The 24,046-nt window shown below is 48.4% G+C and overlaps 1 protein-coding gene across 3 annotated transcripts in view; it reads left to right on the top strand.

Moving 5' to 3' along the window:
* The window catches only part of LOC117368042 (cytochrome b-245 chaperone 1 homolog), a 36,776-nt gene that overhangs the window by 10,029 nt on the left and 2,701 nt on the right, over positions 1-24,046 (top strand). For all 3 annotated transcript variants that reach the window (XM_033961289.1, XM_033961290.1, XM_033961291.1), the window contains 4 exons: positions 560-601; positions 4,956-5,029; positions 20,892-20,988; positions 22,680-22,824. In XM_033961289.1, the coding sequence (XP_033817180.1) occupies positions 560-601; positions 4,956-5,029; positions 20,892-20,988; positions 22,680-22,824 (358 nt within the window). The remainder of the gene's footprint in view (positions 1-559; positions 602-4,955; positions 5,030-20,891; positions 20,989-22,679; positions 22,825-24,046) is intronic.

Raw genomic sequence — 24,046 nt, 5'->3', positions numbered from 1 at the left:
TATATCTCAAATTATTGAGAAGCACCTCATCCCTCAGAAAATCCCCTGCAATTCTCACCTAAATAAAGGAGCACACAGGTCCAGCACAGTTGGACTAGACTACAGGTGCTAACTAATAATAGGGTGAAATTTGGCAAGCCATAGTGAAAACACATGGTATTGAAGTTCCACGTAGTTCAGAGGCCAGCAGTTGGCAGAAAACCTGCACTTATTCTAGTCAGTTTTCTGCCTTGTTGGCTAGCAATCCTGTTGGGTGAAACAGATCTCTCCTATCATTGTACTGGAGTGCCAAGAAAGATTGATTGCAAAACCTAGAAATTTCATGCACATTGATTAATTACAGTATAGGTCTGCTGTTGTGTTATTTGTTTTCTCAAGCAAATTTTGAATATAATGTCTTGCTAATTTTTATAATTAGGTTGTATGTAGAATAAGGGCCATTGTGATGGCTTTGAGTACTTCGTGGTATCTTTATTTAGTAGATGAGACAACATGATTTTGCAAGTATGATTCTTTTTGAGATGATTTTGTTTTTTATTATTATTTTGTGTTTTTTTAGGTATATCATATTTAGGTTTTGTTGCAGCTCATTTTAGCTCAGGTAAGATATTCCTATGTTTTGCTTTTTACTGTTTGCAGCTTGTATTGGTTGTGGGGGCAGGGAATGTGTTTGGGATCCTTTGTTCTTGTTTACCAGCATTAGTAAGGAAGGTTGGAAGCATGTGATGAAGGCCTGTAGTAACACAAGAGAAGTGTTTAAAAAAATTAGTCAAGGAAAGCACTACAGCAAGCCTTATTAGTAAATCTGAGAGACTGATATCATACTCTGGCTTAGGAATGAGGTTCGTTGCTGTCTTGGTGTGGATAAAACTAATGAATAACAACCCAAAGGGGAAATAATATAATAGAGACCCCCTAAGCTAAGACTACTGCATTACATACAAAAATTGTTGAGAAAAAAAGAGACCTCAGAAATAGAAATGCCCATATACTTCAGCACAACCATGTTATGCAAATGAGGCTGGTCAAAGTCATTGGTCTCTGAAAAAAAAACCTCCACAAAACTAAATGTTCAAATACCAATCTTCATATAGTCATATAGTGGTGCAGAGAAGCTCCTCTGGGAGTCAAGCAACCCTTGAGGGGAAGAATGCTGATCTCTGGCCTAACCCTTGGTAAGCCTGTTAGACCTGCCTGCCCATTAGAGTTTGGAATGACTCCAAGCTTGATGACCAGCAGGGGATCTGATGCATTTGTGTGTAGTGACCAGGGGAGTGAGTGATGGGGTTGTCCTCCCAGAGTGGCTGAGGGACAGGAAGGTAAGTCCTTGGGAAGAGCTCTGAGAGAGAGACTGGCTGGGAAGGAGTCCTCAATACATGCATCCAGGAGAAGATGACTGAGCAACTGTGAGGGAAGCCACTGCTTGCCCTGGATTGATAGAATGGAATATTGCTACTCCTTGGGTTTTGGCCAGGTCCTAGTGACCTGGATTGGCTACCGTGAGAATGGGCTACTGGGCTTGATGGACCATTGGTCTGACCCGGTAAGGCTATTCTTATGTTCTTAAATCCTCTCAAACAGAGGTATCAAGGACAAAGCACAAAATGCAAAAATAATTCAGAATGCATCCATAAGAAAATCAGCTTGTCAGAATAAAAAAAAAAAAAAAAAAGTAAAGCTGAGGCAATGTCAAAGCTATACATCCAGCAAAACTACTTCAGCCCTGTTTTGCATTTCAGCTATTTCAAGGGCACTGGCACACAAATCTTCTTCCCTAGCAGTAATGGATAAAACTAACCCATTTAGAGGCATTGTCCATGAGAAAATAAGGCACGTGCTTACACTAAGAATGCCTTGAAACAGTGGTTTTGAGACAGTTGGGGTGGTGTGATAAGAGACTAAAGTAAATTGGGTTCTAGCTCAGCAGAGATTCCTTGATTGGAAATCAGATGGTGCATGCTCTAAATTTGATGTCCCTGGTTGGAAGATAAGGGTGTGTTTCAGTGTGTAAGCTGAACCTTGTTATTGATCTGCTGAACAGATTTTGAGTTTTTCTTTTGCATACTTTCCTTTTTGGTATGTTGTTGCAGACCGAGCCATGGCCTTTTCCTTTTGGCAGCAGTAACTGGCTGCCTTTTAGGGTGTGTTATGAGGCCCCTTTCCTTAACTTTGAGGCAGTGTTAAAAGCTGGATTTTCTCTGCCTCCTTTCCCAGGTTTCACCAAGCGTCTTTGGTTCAACCTTTTGCATAGTTGTCAGGTTAATAACTCGAAGTCACTCTTAAGTGGTTATCAGTTTTTTGGTTTCTACCTGCGCCTATCCATCTGGCTTGCCATCTGATTGTTCATGCTTCCATATACCCCTGTAAACCACTGGAGTGGCCACTGTTTGCTGAATGGTGACATATCAAATACTGGAATAAGTGTGTAAAACAACCCACATCCTTGTGAAATGTTTTTACTTTAGATTTTTCTTGAATGACAAGACTTATTTAGCTTGCAGACTCCAGGTCAATGTGCATCATGCTGTACTTCAGATATTCTGAGCCTAAAACGTTGGGGCCAAGTTAAGATGTTCATAACAAGTTACAGATATGTAGAACCTCACTATAAGCTGCAGCATGAGTGAACCTAGGAGTTCAAAGAATGAATGCTTATTCTAAATTCTTGCTACTTTTATTTGGTTTCTTTAAACATGTTACATTAAGTGGTGGTCAACGGCACCCTCTCTGAGACATCGGAGGTGACCAGCGGAGTGCCACAGGGCTCGGTCCTGGGTCCACTCCTTTTTAACATATTCATAAGAGACTTGACCCAAGGGCTTCAGGGTAAAGTAACTCTATTCGCTGATGACGCCAAACTATGTAATATAGTAAGTGAAAGCAATCTGCAGGATAGTATGACGCAGGATCTGCTTACGTTGGAAAACTGGTCCTCGACATGGCAGCTGGGCTTCAACGCTAAGAAATGTAAGGTTATGCATCTCGGTAGCAGAAATCCATGCAAACCTTACACCTTAAATGGAGAAACACTAGCTAGGACTTCAGAAGAAAGAGACTTGGGAATAATCATCAGTGCAGACATGAAGGCCGCCAAACAAGTAGAGAAGGCCTCATCCAAAGCAAGGCAACTTATGGGATGTATCAATAGAAGCTTCGTTAGCCGCAAATCTGAAGTCATAATGCCACTGTACAGAACCATGGTGAGACCTCATCTGGAGTACTGTGTGCAATTCTGGAGGCCACATTACCGTAAAGACGTGCTTAGAGTTGAGTCGGTTCAGCGGATGGCCACTAGGATGATCTCGGGGCTCAAGGGTCTCTTGTACGAAGAAAGACTAAACAAATTGCAGCTCTATACTCTAGAGGAGCGCAGGGAGAGGGGGGACATGATTGAGACATTTAAATACATCACGGGACGTGTCGAGGTGGAAGAAGACATCTTCTTTCTCAGGGGACCCTCGGTCACAAGGGGGCATCCATTCAAACTCAGAGGAGGGAAATTCGATAGTGACATAAGGAAGTATTTCTTCACAGAAAGGGTTGTAGATCACTGGAACAAGCTTCCAGAGCAGGTGATCAAGGCCACCAGTGTTATTGACTTTAAGAATAAATGGGATGCCCTAGTAGGATCCTTACGAGGGTCGAGTTAAGGAACTAGGTCATTAGTACTCAGACTTAATGGGGTGGGTCAGTAGAGTGGGCAGACGATGGGCTATAGCCCTTTTCTGCCGTCATCTTTCTATGTTTCTATGTTTCTAAGTGATGGAACTTCATTCCTGTTCTTTACTACCTGGTGGTTCCTCCACCTCAATCCATTACCTGCTGGAGCTGTATCTGGAAAAACTGTTTCCGAGAGGTTTTTTTTAATTTTTGGTAATACATTTGATTGGCAGAGAATTTTTCCATTACATTAAAGGTAGAGTTACCATATTTGTAAAGACAAAAATGAGGACATACGACCCTGTCCTGGTCTCACCCTGCCTGTCCCCAACCCCCCCTCAAACCTCCCCCCCCAACACTGAGCCATATGCCTGTGCCAGTAGAGGAAGTGACCACAGTGGCATACCTAGTATATTTTACCTTTGTCATCTCTGGTTCCTGCTTTTCTAATCTTCTCTTCACTCTCTTCCTTCCATCCAGCATATGCCCTCTCTCTCTCTGCTTCTTCCATCCACTGCCTGCCCTCTCCCCCTTCCATATGGCATCTGCCCTCTTTCTCTCTCATCTACACTAAAGCCAATATCTTTTTGTCTCTCCCTCCATCTTTCTCTGCTGACTGCTTTCCCAGCATCAATCTCTCTCATACTTCTATCTCTCCTGCCCCCTCCCCTCTCATCCGATATCCATGCCAGCTGTTTCCTTCCTTCCTTCCAGCAATATCTTCTTTCCCTGTCATGCAGTCTGGTATTTCTGTCTACTCCCTCCCCTCTGTGGTCTTCCATTCCTGACATGTTGTCAGCAGAGTCAGTGATTGAGACATCTGCTGCTGGGCCGACTCCTGAACTCTTCTCACTGCTGCGTCCCACCTGTGCAGGAACAGGAAATTGCATCACAGGAAGTTGGGCATGGCAGAGAGAAGAGCCGGTTGGTAGCAGGTCCCTCAATCACTGACACTGCCGGCAATGAATCTGAGTCTCGAAAGACCGCCGTTGGGCATGGGTGGTTGGGAGGGAGGGAAAGACTAGAAGAGAAGATGACATCCAGATTTCGGAGGGGAGGTAGAATGCATTAATATGCTGAGTGGGCTTGCAGGGCGGGCAATGTGTTGTTTTAAAAGCCAAACAAACAAACACAAATTCTCCTAATTTAAAAAAAAAACAACGCCTGGACACTGACAGTCCTCCAAAAAGAGGACATGTCGGGGGAAACCCGGATGAACGGTAACTCTACTTACAGATATATTTAGCAGCTGTACTTACACAGTGTTCTAAAACTGCTGCTTGTTTGTTATGTAGATAACTTAGCTTGGAAGCTCTGCTATGTGACTGGCTGTATTTTTGTGGCAATACAGAATCTAGAAGAGTGGGAGGTAAGTGCAGTGCTTTACAGCACATTGCTAATATGGGATGGTGCTAACAGCTGGTTTAGCTAGTTGTTGTTTTGGTACACAGTTATAGATTTAAAATACTCTCGGACAATAGACCTGTATTTTAAGTTCTCCCCTTGGCCTATGGTGGCCACCATAGGCCAAGGGGAGAACTTAAAATACAGCCCAAAACCTGTTGGTGAGGATGCAACTGTAACATAGTAAATGACAGCAGATAAAGACCTGAACAGTCCATCCATTTTGTCCATTAGTTATATCCATTAAAAATACATGATTAAATGAACTTGTCTCTTCTTTGATATTTCTGGGTCATAGACTGTAAAGTCCACCTGATATTGTCCTAGGTTCCAAATGCTGAAGTTGCTGTCCAAGTTCACTCCACCTATCCAACCATCCTGTTTGCAGAATATACACCAGCTCATCACATATTGGACACAGGCCGTGCAAGTCTATCCAGTACTGGCCTTAGCTCTTTAGTTTATATTCTTCGTTTTCTAATTAGAGATCCTCTGTTTATCCCACACTTTTTTGAATTCCACCACCGTTTTCCTCTCCACCACTTCCCTCGGGGAGGCATTCCAGGCATCTACCACCCTCTCCGTACTGTACTCGGTTGTATACAGCAAATCTCTTGTGTGCTGTTTGCATGTACCTCCTGTGCCATCATACCTATGGCCCCTCCCAGTACTATCCTGCTTGTGTTCTATTTTTCTTTCAGTGCTATTTGTTTTCCTTTGCTGTGAAGTACTATTATTACATTACATTACAGATTTCTATTCCGCTTGTGCCTTGCGGTTCTAAGCGGATTACAAATTAAGAGACTGGACAATTTCAGGAATATTACAGTACATAGAATCAGGAATGTATCAAGTTACAATTGTTAGACTGGAAGTTTCCAGGAGAAATTTAGAGCTCATGGTAGATGAATAGTAGGTTGATGAAGAGAGTTGTACAATGTTTAGGTATAGTTATGGTGGGGTGTTCGTGTGTGTATTTTGTAGTGCTATGTTGAGGTTAAGATGTTGGAAAGTATTTTTTGAAGAGATGAGTTTTGATTTCTATGTGTGTGTATGTGTGTGCTGTTGTATTTCGCCTTGGAAAAAAAGGTGAATTATAAATAAATAAACCATACTTCACCTGTCTCTCTCTTCAGCTTCTTTTCCATCATCTTTTCTTCCTTCTGATATTTTCCACTTTCCCTGGCTGCCTAACCACCACTCCTCCCAGCCTTCTCGAAAGCCCTTTTTCTTTAGCACTCTCCAGACCAGTAGAGGTTAATCTTTACGAATGGGTATATATCCAATCATGACCAGCAGGTGGAGACTGAAAACAAAACTGTGGGATAGTATATAATATACTCCCTTCTCTATTTACATCAGTCTTCTTTCAGTCTCCAGCAGGTGTTGAGTGATCTGTACCCATCTCCCTTGGTAGGGCTGTTGGAATTTGTTTAGGGGGTTTCTAGTCCCTGTTTTTGGCCGTTCAGAGCTTGGGCGGGCCCTGTTTGGGGGTCCGTCCGACCTCGGGGGTGTCAAACCCGGCGGGTCTCGAGCGGGGTCCCTCCCCCCACTTCCTCCACCTCCCCACATTTTTTTAGAGGAGCCTCAGCAGTAAGCCTTGCCCCCTAGATCAAGCAAGGCATATTGCTTCGAGAGCCTGTGGAGTCTGTTCTGTAAAAAAAAAAAAAAAAAAAATCCTGAGGTAGTGCCGGTCTGCAGGGTTGCTTCCCTGTCAGTTTAATGTTTTTTTTTCTTCTAACTTTGTTTCTAGCTAGGTCGCGTATGGAGCAATTGTGCCCTTCTCCGGGGGAGTGGGACACAATTAGGTCCAGCCGCGAGGCACTCGCGGCCGGACTGAAATCGGTAGTTTGGCCCGGTGAGGTGGTGGAGCTCCGTCGGCAGCGGCTGCAGGCGCCCAGAGCTCCCCGCCAATGGTGCCTCGCGAGTCGGCTGGGAGCAGTGGGGAAGCCCGGTCTTCCCCAACCACCCACGGAGGGATTCCCCGAAGGATTCCCTCTCAGCTGATTTTTTGACAGCTGATGCCGACTTGCCTGTTTTAGCGGCTGGGACTGTTCAGCCTTCTCAGCCGCTACAGGCCATGGAGGGAGCATTTTTGGCGGGAACTTCACCATTTTCTCTGTCTGGCCCCTCCATTTTGTCTGCAACCTCAGGTGACCTTCCCCTGTATTGCAAACACAGGGGCAGGTTTCAGCAGGGACCCCTGCTGGGGCAGGGAGTCCCTGGGGACCCCCAGGGGTTTTTTGTCCCCAATTTAATTTCTTTCTTTGTGCAGACAATTGGGGGTCCCAAGTGCACCTGGGGGGTTTCGGGGGTGGTTTCCCTCCGCACCCCCTATGGCTTTGCCTCCCTCTTTTCGTTTGGCGTCCCCTCTTCCTCCTCCCTCATCCAAGCGCCCGCGGGGGGGCTTGGATTGCGAATTGATGGTCGGAGGAGCGTGTTGGCATGGTTGAGGACCTGGCTGCTTTGGCGGGCTTCCAGGATCCTCTAGAGGGGATGCCCGTTGGCAGCAGGGCGGCGGGTTTCCCGTCTTCCAGAGCAGATGTGTCCGTGGTGCGCTTTTTATTCAGAGGGATGAGCTTTTAGACCTGATGTAGCAGGTCTCCTTGGTGCTGCATTTTTGAAGTTGCGCCACCGGAGACCCCGCGTATGGGGGCCCCTCTGCTTCAGGGGGTCAGTCCTGTTTCCCGCTCTTTTCCTGTGCGTCAGGATTTTCGGGATTTTGTGTTGGCGCAGTGGCCTACGGGCGCCGTTTCGTTTGGTGTGCGCCTTGGCTCATGGGTATCCCATCCTGGAGGGGGATAGGGCTACCTTAATTTCGCCAATGGGGGACGCGGTGGTCTCGGCACTTCCTAAGCGGCATACCGTGCCTGTTATGGATGGTTCTGCTCTTAGGGTCTCTGAGGAGCGTACGTTAGAGACACTTCTTAAGTATAATTTTGATGTCTCTGCCTTGGGGGTCCAGGCGGCTATTTGTGTGGGGCTGGTGGCTCGCACCGTGTTTCGGTGGTCTGAGCATGTCCTGGATCGTGAGTCTAATGACTGGTCCTTAGTGGATCAGGAGGTGGTGAAGTTTGAGATGACTGCCTCGTTCCTCTCGGTTGTTCTTTGTGACTTGGTGCTGCTAAGTCTGGGACTTTTGGTGGCCGCACGCTGTACCTTGTGGCTTCGCGCTTGGTCGGCGGTTGCCGCGTCCAAAACTGAACTTCCCAAAATTTCCCTTTCGGGGGTTGTTTTTTGTTTAGAGAGGACTTAGATCCGGTGGTTCAGACTCTGACGGACTCTGAGGTGCCCCGTCTGCCTGAGGACCGTGCCCGCCCGGCATCTCGGGTTGGCATTGCCCGGGGGCGTCTGCGGGAATTTCGCAAGTTTCGCCTGGGGCATGGGACTGCTTCTTTCCAGGCTTCCGGTTTTTCCCCGGGGTCGGTTGGCTTAGCGCATGCAGTCTTTTCAGGGGGCCCGTCGGGGGGCTGGGAGTTCCCCCCCTGGTTCCCCTGCTGCCCGTCCTGCGTGATGTCTCTTTGCCGGCGCCCCCTTTGGCTCCCGTGGGTGCCCGGCTTCGCAACTTGTTTCCCAAGTGAGCCAAGATCACGTCCGATCAGTGGGTCCTGGTGGTGGTGCGGGACGGTTATGTACTTGAATTTTGCCCGCTCTCTGCCGGATCATATCTAGCCTCTCCATGTCAGGTGGCATGGGAGACGCTAGCCTTTCGCCAGACCCTTCAGCGCTTGCTAGATCTCAAAGCAGTTGTCCAGTGTCCCCTCAGGAGTGCGGTATCGGCTGGTACGCCATTTCCTTTATGGGGCCCTAAAGGGAGGGGACCTTTCGGCCCATCCTTGGTTTAAACTGAGGTCAACAGGACTCTCAGAATTCCCTTTTATTCGCATGGACACACTGCAGTCTGTCCTTCTGGCGGTTCAGCCGGGGGAGTTCCTGACTTCTCTCGCTCTGGCGGAGGCCTACTTTGCCTGTTTCCATTCGGGCCTCTCCTCAGCTCTTTCTTTGGTTTGCAATATTGAGTCTGCACTATCAGTTCTGTGTGCTTCCCTTGGGCCTGGCCACGACTCCCCGGACGTTCGCCAAGTTGATGGTGGTCGTCACGGCGGCATTGCAGTCAGAGGGCATTCTGGTGCACCCCTTCTGGGATGACTGGTTGTTTCGGGTGAAGTCGTTGCAGGAGAGCGCCCGAGTTACAGCTCGGGTGGTTGAGTTTCTCCGGTCACTGGGCTGGGTGGTCAAGCTTTCCAAGAGTCGGTTGGTCCCTGCTCAGCATCTGGAGTACCTTAGGGTTCTGTTCGACACCTCCTTGGGGAAGGTCTTCCTTCCAGAGGCCCGGGTAAGCAAATTGCAATCTCAGATTCGCCTTCTTTTGGCGTCCCGGTGTCCTCGGGCGCAGGATTTCCTCCAAGTCTTGGGGTCGATGGCAGCGTTCCTGGATGTTGTGAGGTGGGCGCGGGCCCACATGTGTCTCTTCAGTATGCTCTGCTCCGTAGATGGTCACCCCAGAGGCTCAGTTTGGAGGTCCCTGTCCCTCTGCGAGGCTTGGCGCGCTGCAGTCTTCTTTGGTGGCTCCAGACCTCTCATCTGGTCCAGAGGATGAGTCTGGATCTATCGCAGTGGATGGTGCTTCTCACGGATGCCAGTCTCCTCGGTTGGGGGGGCTCAGTGTCTAGGTCACTCAGCTCAGGGCACCTGGTCCATGGAGGAGGCGTCCTGGTCGATCAACATGTTGGAGACCAGAGCCGTCCCTCTGGCGCTGTTAGCCTTCCGCTCCCTCTTGATGGGCAAGTCGGTCAGAGTCCGGTCTGACAATGCCACAGCGGTGGCTTATGTCAATCGTTGAGGCACCAAGAGCGCTCAGGTGGCGGAGGAGGCGGCTCGGCTCATGCTTTGGAGCGGAGTCACGCCTTCTGGACCTCTCGGCCTCTCACATGGCCGGGGTGGAGAATGTTCAGGCGAACTTCCTCAGTCACATCTTAGATCACAGAGAGTGGTGTCTCAGCCCTGTGGCTTTTCAGTTGATAATGCAGGCTTGGGGTCAGTCCCTGATGGACCTGACGGCCACAAGTGGCAATGCCGAGGTGTTCCGCTTCTTCAGTCGTCGCAGGGATGGACTGGCCGAGGGTCTAGATGCTCTGGTTCAACCATGGCCAACAGAGGGGCTGTTGTGCATGTTCCCTCCGTGGCCATTAGTGGGCAGAGTTCTTCTCCGCATTGTTCGCCATCCGGGTCTGGTGGTTCCGGTGGCTCCAGATTGGCCTCGGCATCCGTGATACGCAGATCTGGTGACACTCTGGTGGCGGATCCTCTTCCTCTGCCTCCCTTGGACGACCTTCTGACGCAGGGTCCCATTCCCATGTTCGACCCGTCTCCCTTCTGTCTTACGGCTTGGCTTTTGAAAGGGGTCGCCTTGGTAAGAAGGGGTATTCAGATAGGGTGATTTATACACTCTTGGGGTCCTGGAGGCTTTCTACCTCTCAGGCTTCTGTGTGGATTTGGCACTTCTTTGAGGGGTGGTGCCAGGTGCGGGGAGTGGTCTCTCTTCGCGTTTCTGTGCCTAACATCCTAGAGTTCTTGCAAGATGGCCTGGATAGAGGCCTGGCTTCGGCTTCTCTCCGGGTTCAGCTTGTGGCCTTGTCAGCCTTTCGGGGGTTTGTGACGGGTCAGCGTTTGACAGCCATTCCTGATGTGATTCGCTTTTTGCGGGCAGCCAAGGTGCTCAGGCCTCCCGTGCGGTCCTCTATTCCCTCTTGGAATCTCAGTCTGGTTCTCTCTATTCTGATGCACCCGCCCTTCGAACCATTGGGCGGCTGCTCTTTGAAAGACCTTACTCTGAAGACGGTCTTTTTGGTGGACATTTCTTCCGCTAGGCGTGTTTCTGAGCTACAGGTTTTCTCTTGTAGGGCTCCCTTCTTGGAGTTTTCTAGGGAGCAGGTTGTCTTGAGGCCTGTTCCTTCCTTTTCTGCCGAAAGTAGTTTTTCCTTTTCATGTCAATCAATCTGTGGTCCTCCCGGTCTTGGGTAGTTGGGAGGGCTCTTCTGAGCAAAGACAGCTGAGCAAGTTGGATGTTGGTCGGGTCCTTCGCTCTTATGTGCAACGGACCCAGGAGATCAGGAAATAAAATCATCTCTTTGTCCTTCTGACTGGTCCTCTTAGAGGGGCTGGCGTTTCTAGGGCTACTATTGCATGCTAGATCAAGGAGACTATTGCTTCCGCTTCTCTTCTGGGGCAGCAGCCCGTTCCGGAGTTTCTCAAAGCTCATTCTACTCGGGGTCAGGCGGCTTCTTGGGCTGAGTCGTCGCTCGTGCCTCCAGTGGACATTTGTAAGGCTGCGGTTTGGTCTTCCTTGTATTCCTTTGTCAGACTCTTTCGGGTAGATGTTCTGACGCGTCAGGACGCGGTGTTCGGTGTGTGTGGTCTGGTGTCAGCCCTTTGGGGGTCCCGCCCGTGTGAGGGACTGCTTTGGTACGTCCCATTCGTAAAGATTAACCTCTACTGGTCTGGAGAGTGCTAAAGAAGGAGAAATTAGGTTCTTACCTGCTAATTTACTTTCTTTTAGCTTCTCCAGACCAGTAGAGGTCCCCACCCTGTCTGTTGTTGTTGTTGTTGGGGCTGTTTCGCGGTCAGTTTTTGTTTTTTGCTGCGGGTTTTAGTATTTTTCTAGGGCCGGGGAGAATTAAAGAACAGCGGCTGTGGCTCGGCTGGCTTAGCTGGCGAGCTGTGGGGACATTTTCCTTCTGGTATTTCTCCTCTGCATTTTCCAACAGCATTTGGGTATGTTATTTGTTACTCCTGTTCGGAGTATTGTTTTCTTTCTGTTTTCCAGTTCTTAGTTCTGCTTGGCTATTCGGCAGACTGATGTAAATAGAGAAGGGAGTATATTATATACTGTCCCACAGTTTTGTTTTCAGTCTCCACCTGCTGGTCATGATTGGATATATACCCATTCATAAAGATTAACCTCTACTGGTCTGGAGAAGCTAAAAGAAAGTAAATTAGCAGGTAAGAACCTAATTTCTCCTTCCTTCCTCTCCTTTAAAGCCCTGGTTCACGATGCCAGCGGCCATCTCTCCTACTAGGAAAGCTGATAATGCTGTGTATGATTAGTGAGCTTGTGAGCGGGATTCTTGAAGTTAGTTTGGAGGTATTTTTCTTTTATAATCATGCCCTTACAAATTTGATTAAATTGGGATGCTACTCATTGCATAGGATAACAGGTAAGGACCATAAGGCTCAGTCTGTTAAATTCCTGGTGTATAGCCTTAGACACCAGTCGATTTCTGATTTTTATTTTTTTTTTCCCTCCCCCCCCCTTCACCACTAGTGATTCTTTTATCCCAGGTGGTCTTGAATCTGCTATAATAATACCCTTAGCGCGCATGCGCACTTCAGTTCTCGTGTTCCCGTGAATCTGTGTCCCCGCATGCGCAGTAGAGTAGAACTCTACCTGCGCCGGTTTCCATATCGCCCTCCCTCGACACAATTTCCAGGCTCTACCCCGCGCTGCTAACGTGTAGCGGCCCAAAAGACAACAAACAAGCGCTGCCCACGGAGCTGAGCAGGAAGCAAGGGCCAGTCGCACGGAGTCACACACTCGCCTCATTATCCTCCACTCCTCCTCTTCACGATGTTGTCCAGGCCTCCCTCTTCTTCACCTGCCCTCGTCATATGCGGAGGGGAGGTACTCGAACACAGGGAGACAGTTCAAGCATTAGGTAGAGCTGAACAAAAGGGGATGCTGCAGGCACCCCAGCAATGGTAGGAGGAGGAGAGGGCCCGGGTGATAGGGGGAGAGAGAGTGGACGGTGGTGTGGACACCCAGTTGCAGGCGCTGCAGAAACCCAGACAGAGGGTACGGTTACTGCCGCACCGGGCCAGTGAAAGATTATTGCTGGGAGCAGTACTCCTGAAGGAACTGACAGGGGGGAGGTAAAAGGAGAGGAGAAAGGCTACTGCTGGACAGGGGGGGAGCAGGGAACAGCACTAAAAGAGTTTGGCTGGACCCACAAAAATAGGCATAAGCATTTCATTTTGAAACCAGCCATCTTCTTTTCCCCACATACTTTGCATCTGTGAGGTATTAAAGGCAGTGGCAAACCAGACCTTCAATTATTTTCGAATGGGGAGGAGCTGATCCCAAAGCAGGTGGGCACAAAATTTGGTCCAACCCTTGCCCTCTACCTATGCCCTGCTCTGTGCCCCCCCTTACTCCAAAATCAAACTTCTAGCCACTCAAGCCGCAAAACTAGATAACCAAATCTCCAACCTACTGATAACCACCCCAGACTACAAGATTTTCAGAAAAGAAATAAAAACTATACTCTTCAAGAAATTCCTGAAACAGTCCTAACTTCACCTACTCTTAACAACTCTAGAAATGACAAATGATCTACTCTTTGCAACTCTAGAAATGACAATTGTTCTTCCATTGTAACTCCCATTTATAAATCTTTTGTAATCCGCCTTGAACCGCAAGGTAATGGCGGAATAGAAATCTCTAATGTAATATAATGTAAATACCTGAGCCGGTGGAGATCTCCAAGTCCAAAAAGCTGCTGGACAGGGAGACATGGGAGGTAAAAGGAAGGGAGAAGAGACAGAAAGAAAGACAGACACACAGCCAGGGAGAGAGACATACAGACAAAAAGACAGGGGGGGGGGGCAAGGAAGAGATAGACAGGGGGATAGAGACAGAAATAAAGAAAGGTGGCAGGGATAGAGAAAGAAAGACAGGCAGAGATAAAAAAAAGAATGAAAGAAATGCTTCTACACATCTATTCTAGCACCCGTTGAGGACTTAAACACTAGTTCTGTTATATTTGTTTCCACCAGGAGGCTGTTCCATCTACTTTTCTTTGAAGAAATATTTTTTGAAAGATTGCTACTGAAGTCTACTCTTTTTGAGCCTATTAATATAAAGCACAGTTACTTACCGTAACAGGTGTTATCCAGGGACAGCAGGCATATATTCTCACACATGGGTGACGTCATCTACGGAGCCCCAGCGCGGACAGCTTTTTCAGCAAACTTGCTAGAAGTTTCAAGTTTGCACACTGCACCACGCATGTGCTAGCCTTCTTGCCACTAGAGGGCGCATCCCCACCTCGTGGTCCTCAGTTCCATATCCAGCAAAGAAAAGCCATCCCCGGGGAGGCGGGCGGGTTGTGAGAATATATGCCTGCTGTCCCTGGATAACACCTGTTACGGTAAGTAACTGTGCTTTATCCCAGGACAAGCAGGCATGATATTCTCACACATGGGTGACCTCCAAGCCAACCAGAAAGAGGGCAGGTGGGAAGATGGCAATTTAGGAAAACAGGTTACGTAACACCGACTGGCCAAACCGGCCGTCACTCCTGGACAAGGAGTCCAAACAGTAGTGGGAGGTGAACGTATGAACCGAAGACCAGGTGGCAGCTTTACATATGTCCTCCATAGGAGTAGAACGGAGGAAAGCAACCGAAGCTGCCATCGCCTGGACCTTATGACCCGTGACTCGACCCGAGAGCGGGAGACTAGCCTGAGCGTAGCAAAAAGAGATACAAGCAGCTAACCAGTTAGACAAGGTACGCTTGGAAACCGGATGTCCTATCCGATTAGGATCAAAGGACAAAAATAATTGAGGAACCTTCCGATGAGACTTAGTACGTTGGAGATAAAAAGCCAACGCCCTCTTACAGTCAAGCGTGTGAAGCGCCGTTTCACCAGGATGAGAATGGGGCTTCGGAAAAAATACCGGAAGAACAATGGACTGATTGAGGTGGAAATCAGACACAACCTTAGGCAAAAATTTGGGATGGGTGCGAAGAACCACCTTGTCATGATGAAACACCGTGAAAGGAGGGTCCGCCACCAAAGCCTGCAGCTCGCTAATCCGACGAGCGGACGTGAGCGCAATCAAAAAGACTACTTTCCAAGTGAGAAATTTAAGAAGAGCTTTATCGATAGGCTCAAAAGGAGGTTTCATCAGTTGAGCCAAAACCACATTAAGATCCCATACCACAGGGGGAGGCTTGAGAGGAGGATGAACATTCACAAGACCCCTCATGAAACGAGAAACCAGAGGATGCAAAGAGAGGGAACGACCCTCGAGATGTTGATGAAATGCAGCAATTGCACTAAGATGCACTCGAATGGAAGTCGTCTTCAGACCAGAATTCGACAGATGCAACAGATATTCCAGGACTGAAGACACAGGAACTGAACCTGGGTCCAGGTGATTTGTGGAGCACCAAGAAGAAAATCTGGTCCACTTCTGGGAATAACAAAGCCTAGTCGAGACTTTGCGAGAGGCTTCTAGGATTTCCCGCACTGAGTGAGAAACCGGAATCGAAGTCAAGGGGAAAGGAACCAAGCGGTCAGATGTAACGACTGAAGATTGGGATGTAACAGCGAACCCCGACTCTGAGACAGCAGAGAGGGAAAGACAGGCAGAAGCAGAGGCTCCCTGACACTGAGTTGAAGAAGCAGGGAGAACCAGTGTTGTCTGGGCCAACGAGGCGCAATGAGAATCATAGTGGCTTTGGTCGATTTTAGATGAACCAGCGTTCTCAAAATCAAAGGAAAAGGAGGGAACGCATAAAGGAACCTCCCCTCCCAGTCGAGAAGAAAAGCATCGGCCTCGAGACGGTCCTGGGAGTACATCCGAGAACAGTAGAGGGGTAGTTTGCAAGACTCGGGCGAAGCAAACAGATCCACCTGAGGAGTCCCCCATCGGTCGAAGACCTCACGTAGAACTCGGGAGTTGAGCGACCACTCGTGCGGCTGGAGGAGACGACTGAGCTTGTCGGCCAGACAATTCAGCTCCCCCTGAATGTAAACCGCCCTCAAGAAAATGTTCTGAGAGACGGCCCATGTCCAAAGCCGCAGGGCTTCCTGGCACAGAAGCCAAGAGCCCGTCCCTCCTTGCTTGTTGACGTAATACATTGCCACCTGGTTGTCTGTCCGAACGAGAACCACTCGATCGTGCAGGAGGTGACCGAAGGCCCGAGCGGCCAGATAAATGGCACGAAGTTCCAACACGTTGATGTGACACCGACGGTCCGTGGCCGACCATAGGCCTTGCGTCCGTAAACCGTCCAGATGAGCCCCCCACGCATACTCCGAAGAGTCCGTGGTCAGGACCTTGCAATGCGGAGGGACGCGAAAGAGCAAACCCCCGGACAGATTGGTAGAGCTGGTCCACCAACGGAGCGAGCGTCTGAAAGACGGAGTCACAGTCAAACGTCGAGACCGTGGGTCGCGGTCCTGACGCCATTGCGAGGCCAAGGTCCACTGAGGAATCCTCAGGTGCAACCGAGCAAATGGGGTCACTTGGACCGTCGACGCCATGTGCCCCAAAAGCACCATCATGCGTTGAGCCGACACTACCTGCAGTTGCGAAACCTGCCGGCCCTCCAGTCGAGGGGAAGGAAGGAAGGCACGGAGGAGAACCGTGTCCAGCACGGCCCCTATAAACTGGAGGGATTGAGTCGGCTGCAAGTGAGACTTGGGAAAGTTCACCTCGAACCCTAGACCCTGAAGAAGCGTGATAGTCTGTTGGGTCGCTGAAATAACACCCTCCCTTGTCGGGGCCTTGATCAGCCAATCGTCCAGATAGGGAAAGACCTGCAACCCCCGGGAACGCAGAGCAGCCGCGACCACCACCATGCATTTCGTGAATACCCGAGGGGACGAGGCCAGACCGAAGGGTAGTACACGGTATTGTAGGTGCAAATCCCCGACCTGAAATCTTAGAAACTTCCGAAAGTCGGGATGCACCGGAACATGGGTGTACGCTTCCTTCAAATCGAGGGAGCACATCCAGTCCCCCTCGTCCAACAGGGGATATAGAATCGGAAGCGATAACATACGGAACTTCTCCCGGACCAGGAACTTGTTGAGCTTCCGGAGGTCCAAAATGGGGCGCAAGTCCCCGGTCTTCTTCGGGACCAAAAAGTAACGGGAATAAAATCCCCGGCCTCGCTGATCGAGAGGCACCCTTTCGACCGCCCGAAGGCTCAACAAGGCCCCGGCTTCCTCTCGGAGAAGGGTCAACTGGCTTCGATTGGACGGGCACGCCCCGGGGGGCATGTCTGTAGGCTGTCTGGAGAAGTTTAACGAATAGCCCTCTGAGACGGTCCGGAGCACCCATGCGTCTGACGTAATCCCAGACCAAGCCTTGGCAAAAGCCGTGAGCCGACCCCCGATGGGGAGGGGGTCGAGCGACCTCGCGGCGGGGGCCAGCCCCCGGCCGCTCATCCCGTCAAAAAGACGGTGCCGGCTTGGACGCCCCCTGCGCAGCGGGTTTGGCGGGTCCCCCTCTACCCTGGTGGGTAGGGCGACGGGGTGGAGGCCTCGAAAAGGCCGGTGTGGATTTTTGAGGGTACCGCCTAGGCGGCTGTTTAAAAGGCCTCTGAGCCGGCGGCTTAGGCTTTGGACGAACCAGAGACGCCAGAGAGCGCTCTTGCTCAGAAAGCTTCTTGGTGGCCGCATCCAGGGAGTCGTCAAATAACTCCGACCCGACGCAGGGTAGATTGGCCAAGCGCTCCTGCAGGTTGGGGTCCATCTCGAGGGTCCGCAGCCACGCCAGCCGGCGCATGGCTACCGCACAAGCCGAGACCCTCGAGGCAAGCTCAAAGGCGTCATATACCGCATGAAACAGATAGAATCTGAGCTGGGACAGGTTCGACGCAAAGGTGGCAAATTTATCCCTGTGCGACTCCGGAATCACCCCCTGAAAATCCGGCAGATCCTTGACCATGGACCTGAGGTAGGAAGAGTAGGCGAAAGCATAGTTGAGGACCCTTGTGGCCATCTGGGAATTCGCGTACAGACGACGGCCGAATTTATCTAGGGTCCGACCCTCTCTCCCCGGGGGGACAGCAGCCGAGACTCTAGAAGGCTGCGTGCGCTTAAGAGCCGACTCCACCAAGAGCGACTGATGGGAGAGTTGCCCCTTGTCAAACCCTTTAGGGGGAAGGGTCCGGTATTTGGATTCCATCTTGGTGGGCACTACCGCCACTGTAAGAGGGGTCTCAAGGTTCCGCAGCAAGGTTTGAAGAAGGACCTTGTGAAGCGGGAGGCGGGGGGATTCCCGCTGAGGGGCAGGAGAATCCTGTTCCTCCAAAAACTCTGTGGTATAGTGTGACCCCGCCGACAGGTCCACCCCCAAAGCCTTCGCCATGTCATGGACAAACTTTGAAAAAGAAGATGTCCGTGCAGGCGGGGAGGGTGACCGAGACTTCTCAACGGAGCCGAAAGGAGAGGCCTGGCGAGAATACCCGAACTGTCCCCCGGACTCCGAACCCCAAGAGGCACGCTCCCGTGACCTCGAGGGAGTCGGGGACACCGTCCGGCGAAGAGACCCCCGTGGGGAACCCCCCAGGGTACGGGGTATGGAGGCCCGTCCCTTCCGCCTCGGTGAGGAGGCACGGGAACTCTCCCCGATCGGGGACCGTAAAAGATCTGGGTTGTCGAGGCGGAGTTCCTCGACACGCAAGGCTCCGGTCTCGGGCGGGGTCGAACGACGACTCCTCAGAGGCGAGGCTCGAGACCGCTTAGCCTTTTTAAGGCGGTGCTTCGCCCGAGGCTTACTCGAGGGCGAGGAGCCCCGTGACGACCTCGGGGACGAGGAGGAGGAGATCCGGCGTACCCGGCGCTGCTTGTCTCGGGATCGCACACTGACCTCGGGCTGTCTCACCGAGGGAAGCGTCGAGGTCGAGGCCGAGGGAGCTTCGGCCGCTGAGAGGCCGGTGCCCGAGGCCGAGGTCACCAACTGCGGGGCCCCAGAGACCGAAGGCGAGGCCGAAGCCTGTTGCAAGGTCTCAATGGCCCCGGAAAGCTCCGAGGAGATTAAAGCGCGAAGCAACTCCTGGAACGCTGGGATAGTGAGACCCGGAGGTAGCACCTGGGGGCGCTCCGCAGAGGGCGACCTCGGTTTCGAGTATTCCCTCGGGGCTAACCCCTTCGACACCTTGGGCTGGGTCGAGGTCAACGGTCCTGCCGATGACGAGCCCGAGGATGGCTTCCTGTGAGATGAAACTGAGGAAGGAAGTGGAGACTTACCCGGGGCTTGCATCTGCGAGGCAACCGACTTCGCGGGAGCCGAGGGGTCCGATGTCGAGGCCGAGGCCGGGGCCGAAGCCGAGGCCGAGCTCGAGGCCTTCCCCGTCGGGGTATCGACGGCAAAGAGATCAGCCATGCGGGCCTTGCGACGAGTAAGGGCCCGTTTCTGGAAGGTGGCACACTTAGGGCACGATGCTGTCGGGTGCTGGGGCCCCAAACACCGAATACAGCACCTGTGAGGGTCAGTGATGGACAAAAGTCTATCACACTTACCACACTTCTTAAAACCCGTTACGGGCCGGGACATGGGCCCAAAACAAGGCCGGGAACAAACGAGGTTCCTCGGCCACGGCTACCGGGAGCCCCCGGAGCGAAAAGAAAAATGAATCTTTTTTTTTTTTTTTTTTTTGAGAAGTAAAGAAAACAAAGAAAGAAAATAAACGTAGCGCAGCGACCGCGTCGAAAATCCGAACACAGCCGCGGCGACAGAAGGCAAAAGTAGCACAATTTTATCCACAGGGCTTCTGGCTCCGCGGATGAAAATGAACTGAGGACCACGAGGTGGGGATGCGCCCTCTAGTGGCGAGAAGGCTAGCACATGCGTGGTGCAGTGTGCAAACTTGAAACTTCTAGCAAGTTTGCTGAAAAAGCTGTCCGCGCTGGGGCTCCGTAGATGACGTCACCCATGTGTGAGAATATCATGCCTGCTTGTCCTGGGATAAATTATATTATGCATTCCAGACACTTGCTGTACAGACATACTTACAATCTAATCAAGACAGACAAGGACATAAAATGGAAACCAAGTTAGAAGCTTTAGATTAAGGCAGCAAGGCCATGATGGAACATTTAAGGGACATGGGATTAAATTAAGGAGGGGAAAGCTTTGCTTGAGTATCATCAGGTACATTTGTGGTCTGGAGATTTTTAAAATTCTCTTCACTATTCTGCTTTATTGTAATTGGTATGGTTCAAAAAGAATTACAATTGGTTTTGTTATAATAGTTAATGCAATTTTCATAAAAATCACACAAACTGTATGCATTAAACCATACATAATACAAAACACACTGAATAACAATTTAATGATACAAAATTGATAAAAGATACAAATCTCAAGACCAAGATGGTGAGCAGACATTCAAGCAGGCACTCTGGGTCTTACCGATTGAAGACTAGAAATATTTAAAATAAAAGTAAAATTTCATCCATGGTTGGATTCCATTGTGGGCTGCAAAAATGAGCAGTGCAGGCTGTATTTGGGAGCCACTAATGGCACAGGAGTCAAAGTCGGTCCTGGAGGGCCGCAATCCAGTCGGGTTTTCAGGATTTCCCCAATGAATATGCATGAGATCTATTAGCATATAATTAAAGCAGTGCATGCAAATAGATCTCATTCATATTCATTGGGGAAATCCTGAAAACCCGACTGGATTGCAGCCCTCGAGGAGGGACTTTGACACCCCTAAAAGAAAGGAGACATATGAAATCTAGAGCCAAGAAACTGATACTTCTGAGCAACTGCAGTAGACATGCCACTTCACAATCTCTCTGAACTAAGGGGTATATGTAATGTAATGTGTGTGGGATTGGAGGAGGAACTTTAAGCTGCATTAAGCCAGTAATGGAATAGGATTTAATATAATTACAGTATTGAGATGTGTAATTCCTGCTATTAGTGCTAATTGCACACACTGGAAGCTTTTCATTTCATTTGAAATGGTCTCTTCAGCTGCTTTTGTTTAAAGGCAACACAGTTGTTAATTGGGTAATTTTTGCAGGAAGCTCTATTTGACAAAAAGACTGGGAAGGTCACCTTGAAGACTTTTAACCTTTACAAGAAGATCCTGACGCTGTGGAAAGGAGGCTGCAGTCAAGGTGAGGCACATGTGGGACAGTGATGCTCAACTTTGGTTCATTACATTACAATACATTTATAGACCGTAAAACCTTCCAGATCGATGTGGTTTACATAAGCAACAGACTGTACAAAACAGCAAATTACAGAATTTGTGACTTTAATCATTAATTTCCCAAAAAATCTTACAAACAAAGATGCTTTTTCAACAGTTTTCGGAAGTGCAGGTAGGAGCTTGAGGAAGCAAACAAGATACGTAACTCAGAATCCTTACTGGCTGTCTGGAATGCAATCGTTCGATGTAAAATTTCTTGTATAGGAACTTTCTGTGGCTTTTTTTTTTTGGGGTGGGGGAAGAAAAAGGATGAAATGATTGAATTTAGGGAAAACCAATTTAGTAATATAACTGATGAAGATGCTAAGTGACCCTTTTCTCATTCTTCATAACCTTATGGCAGAGTGCAGCCTTGAGCCTTGTTAGCAGTGGCTCTCTCACTTACTTGGAAAGCTAATAAGGCGGCTTCTAATTTAGTGAGCTTGTGAGCAGGATTGAGGGTTAGTTATAAAGTTTGGACATTTTCTTATATAACCATGCTCTTCATTACAAATCTGATTAAATTGGGGTGCTACTCTCAGTATATGATAGCAAGTAAGGGCCATAAGGCTTAAGTTAGTCCATCCAGTTTACTTCCTGTTGCATTGCCTTAGATCCCAGTTGACCTGATTTTGTTCTCTCTGAAATCTCTGGGCCAGTCATGGCTGGTTCCTTCCTGGTGCCTGTTACATTTAAAATAGGATATGAAAATGTTATAATACCCTTGTATCCTCTGTGGTACGGCCGCACCTCGAATACTGTGTGCAATTCTGGTTGTCGTATCTCAAGAAAGATACTGCGGAATTAGAAAAATACAGAGAAGGGCAACGGAAATGATAAAAGGGATGGGATGACTTCTCTATGAGAAAAGGCTAAAGTGACTAGGGCGCTTCAGCTTGGAGAAGAGATGGCTCAGGGGTGATATGATAGTCTATAAAATACTGAGTGGAGTGGAAAGGGTATATGTAAATTGCTTCTTTACTCTTTCCTAAAATACTAGGACTAGAGGACATGCGAGGAAGTTACCAAGTAGTAGATTTAAAACAAACTGGAGAAAATATTTCTTCACACAACGTGTAATTAAACTCTGGAGTTTGTTGCCAGAGAATGTAGTGAAATCAGTTAGCTTAGCGGGGTTTAAAAAAGGTTTGGATAAATTCCTAAAAGGGAAGGCCATAGGCCATTATTGAGATGGCTTGGGAAACTCCACTGCTTAATTTTTAGATAAGCAGCATAAAATCTGTTTTATTATTTGGTATCTAGCTAGTTACTTGGGACCTGAGTTGGCCACTGTTGGAAACAGGATACTGGGCTTGATGGACCTTTGGTCTGTCCCAGTATGGCAATTCTTATGTTCTTAAGAGGCAGTGATGCAGATACCATGGTGCACTGGAGGGTATAAGTTCAACACTTCGGAATGGCCAAAAGCTTGTTCTCCGAACTGATGGTGAAAAGAACTTTGTACTTACTAGTTATCCTTAATATAAGAGTTGGGCTTATTTATTTATTTATTTTTTAGCATACAGGATCAATTGTTTCCATGCATAATGGTTAATTTTGTCTATGTAATATTAACAAATGTGATTTCTCCATCTAATTTTTTGACTGTCTGGAAAGCTGTCTTTCAGCTGAAAGAGATTCGTGATGTGAATGTGGAAGAGGAGAAGGTTTGCTACTATTGGAAAGGTCACCTGATCGTTTTGCGTTTTATGACTGGATTCTCGCATCCTCTAACACAGTGTGCAGTGCTGGGTGCCAGAAGGTGTGTTACTCTCTGCCAGGTTTTGTTTCTAGACTATCAACTATTCAGACTATCCTGAGAATGTCTTAGTGCATGTCTTCTCTCTTCAGAGACATTCTTGATGCAGAAGGTGACCACTATTTTAATTAAGTTGGTAAATTGACTAACGTTTGGAAGCTGGCATTCCTTTCAAGAGATCAAAATAAGACCACTTTAAAAGCCATTTCTGCACATAAAGCAGTATTCTATGTGCCAAAATAAACTCTGAAAAAATTGCAGCTAAACTTATATTTACAGCCACGGTGAAACTTTAGTTAGACTGAATGGAGGCATTCCCAAGGGCAGGGATGGAGAGAGGTATACATTTGATGTACATATATTTAACCCAGAAAATGTGTGCTTGCAAAATAGTAGGTATAGATCAGTGTCTCTCAAACTGTGTGCCATGGCACAGTGGTGTACCCCGAAGAGATTCTGGGTGTGCCATGAGAGATTCCAGAATTTTACTTTATTTTTTAAAATTCTTTTCATAAGTATACACTAGAATAGATGACATGTATGTCGCATATGCAAGAGTCTGTCAATGTTATGAGCGTTTACTGTATATGCTTAAGGATACAACTGCCCAGACAACTCAAATTAAATTTTTTGTTGATTTTGCAATATTATAATTTTAATTATAATGTGCCTTGAAAAATATTTTGCTCCGTTTAGTGTGCTGGAGTTAAAAAAGCTCGAGACACACTGGTATAGATGTAAGCGCAAAAATCTATGCCAATTTTCAAAGCTGATGTACATAACATCCTTTTGGTTTTGGAAGCTAACTGGCAGCTGCCCAGAGAAAAATATGTGTGCTCAGTTCTAAAATTACCCTCAGAGAACAAGATGACTTCACCTGAATATTTACAAGAGAATCAGATCATGAAGGAGATTGGAAGAGGTGACTGAATCTATGCTAAGAAACGATCTCTCTCCCCCCACCTTCTCATCTAGGCATCTTTTTAATGTACTCTATAAATTACTTGTATATTCCAGTAATGTCCTCATTTTTGTTTTGTATAAAGTTAGTCCAATAACTTTATTATTTATCAACTTTTATTTCTGTATATTCAAATGAACTAATATAGCATCCGCAGTCCCTGTGGAAATTTCATGTAATGAATGATATTTGCAGCTGTTGTAATCCAAACTTTTCTGCTGCTATTTTTGCTGTTTGAGAGGGAGCCCTCTAGAGCTTTTTAAG

Source organism: Geotrypetes seraphini, chromosome 10 (genome assembly GCF_902459505.1).
Source record: "Geotrypetes seraphini chromosome 10, aGeoSer1.1, whole genome shotgun sequence".
In the NCBI taxonomy this organism is placed as follows: domain Eukaryota; kingdom Metazoa; phylum Chordata; class Amphibia; order Gymnophiona; family Dermophiidae; genus Geotrypetes; species Geotrypetes seraphini.
The sequence above is the reverse complement of the archived record's forward strand: the minus strand, read 5'-3'. Positions and strand labels throughout refer to the sequence as shown.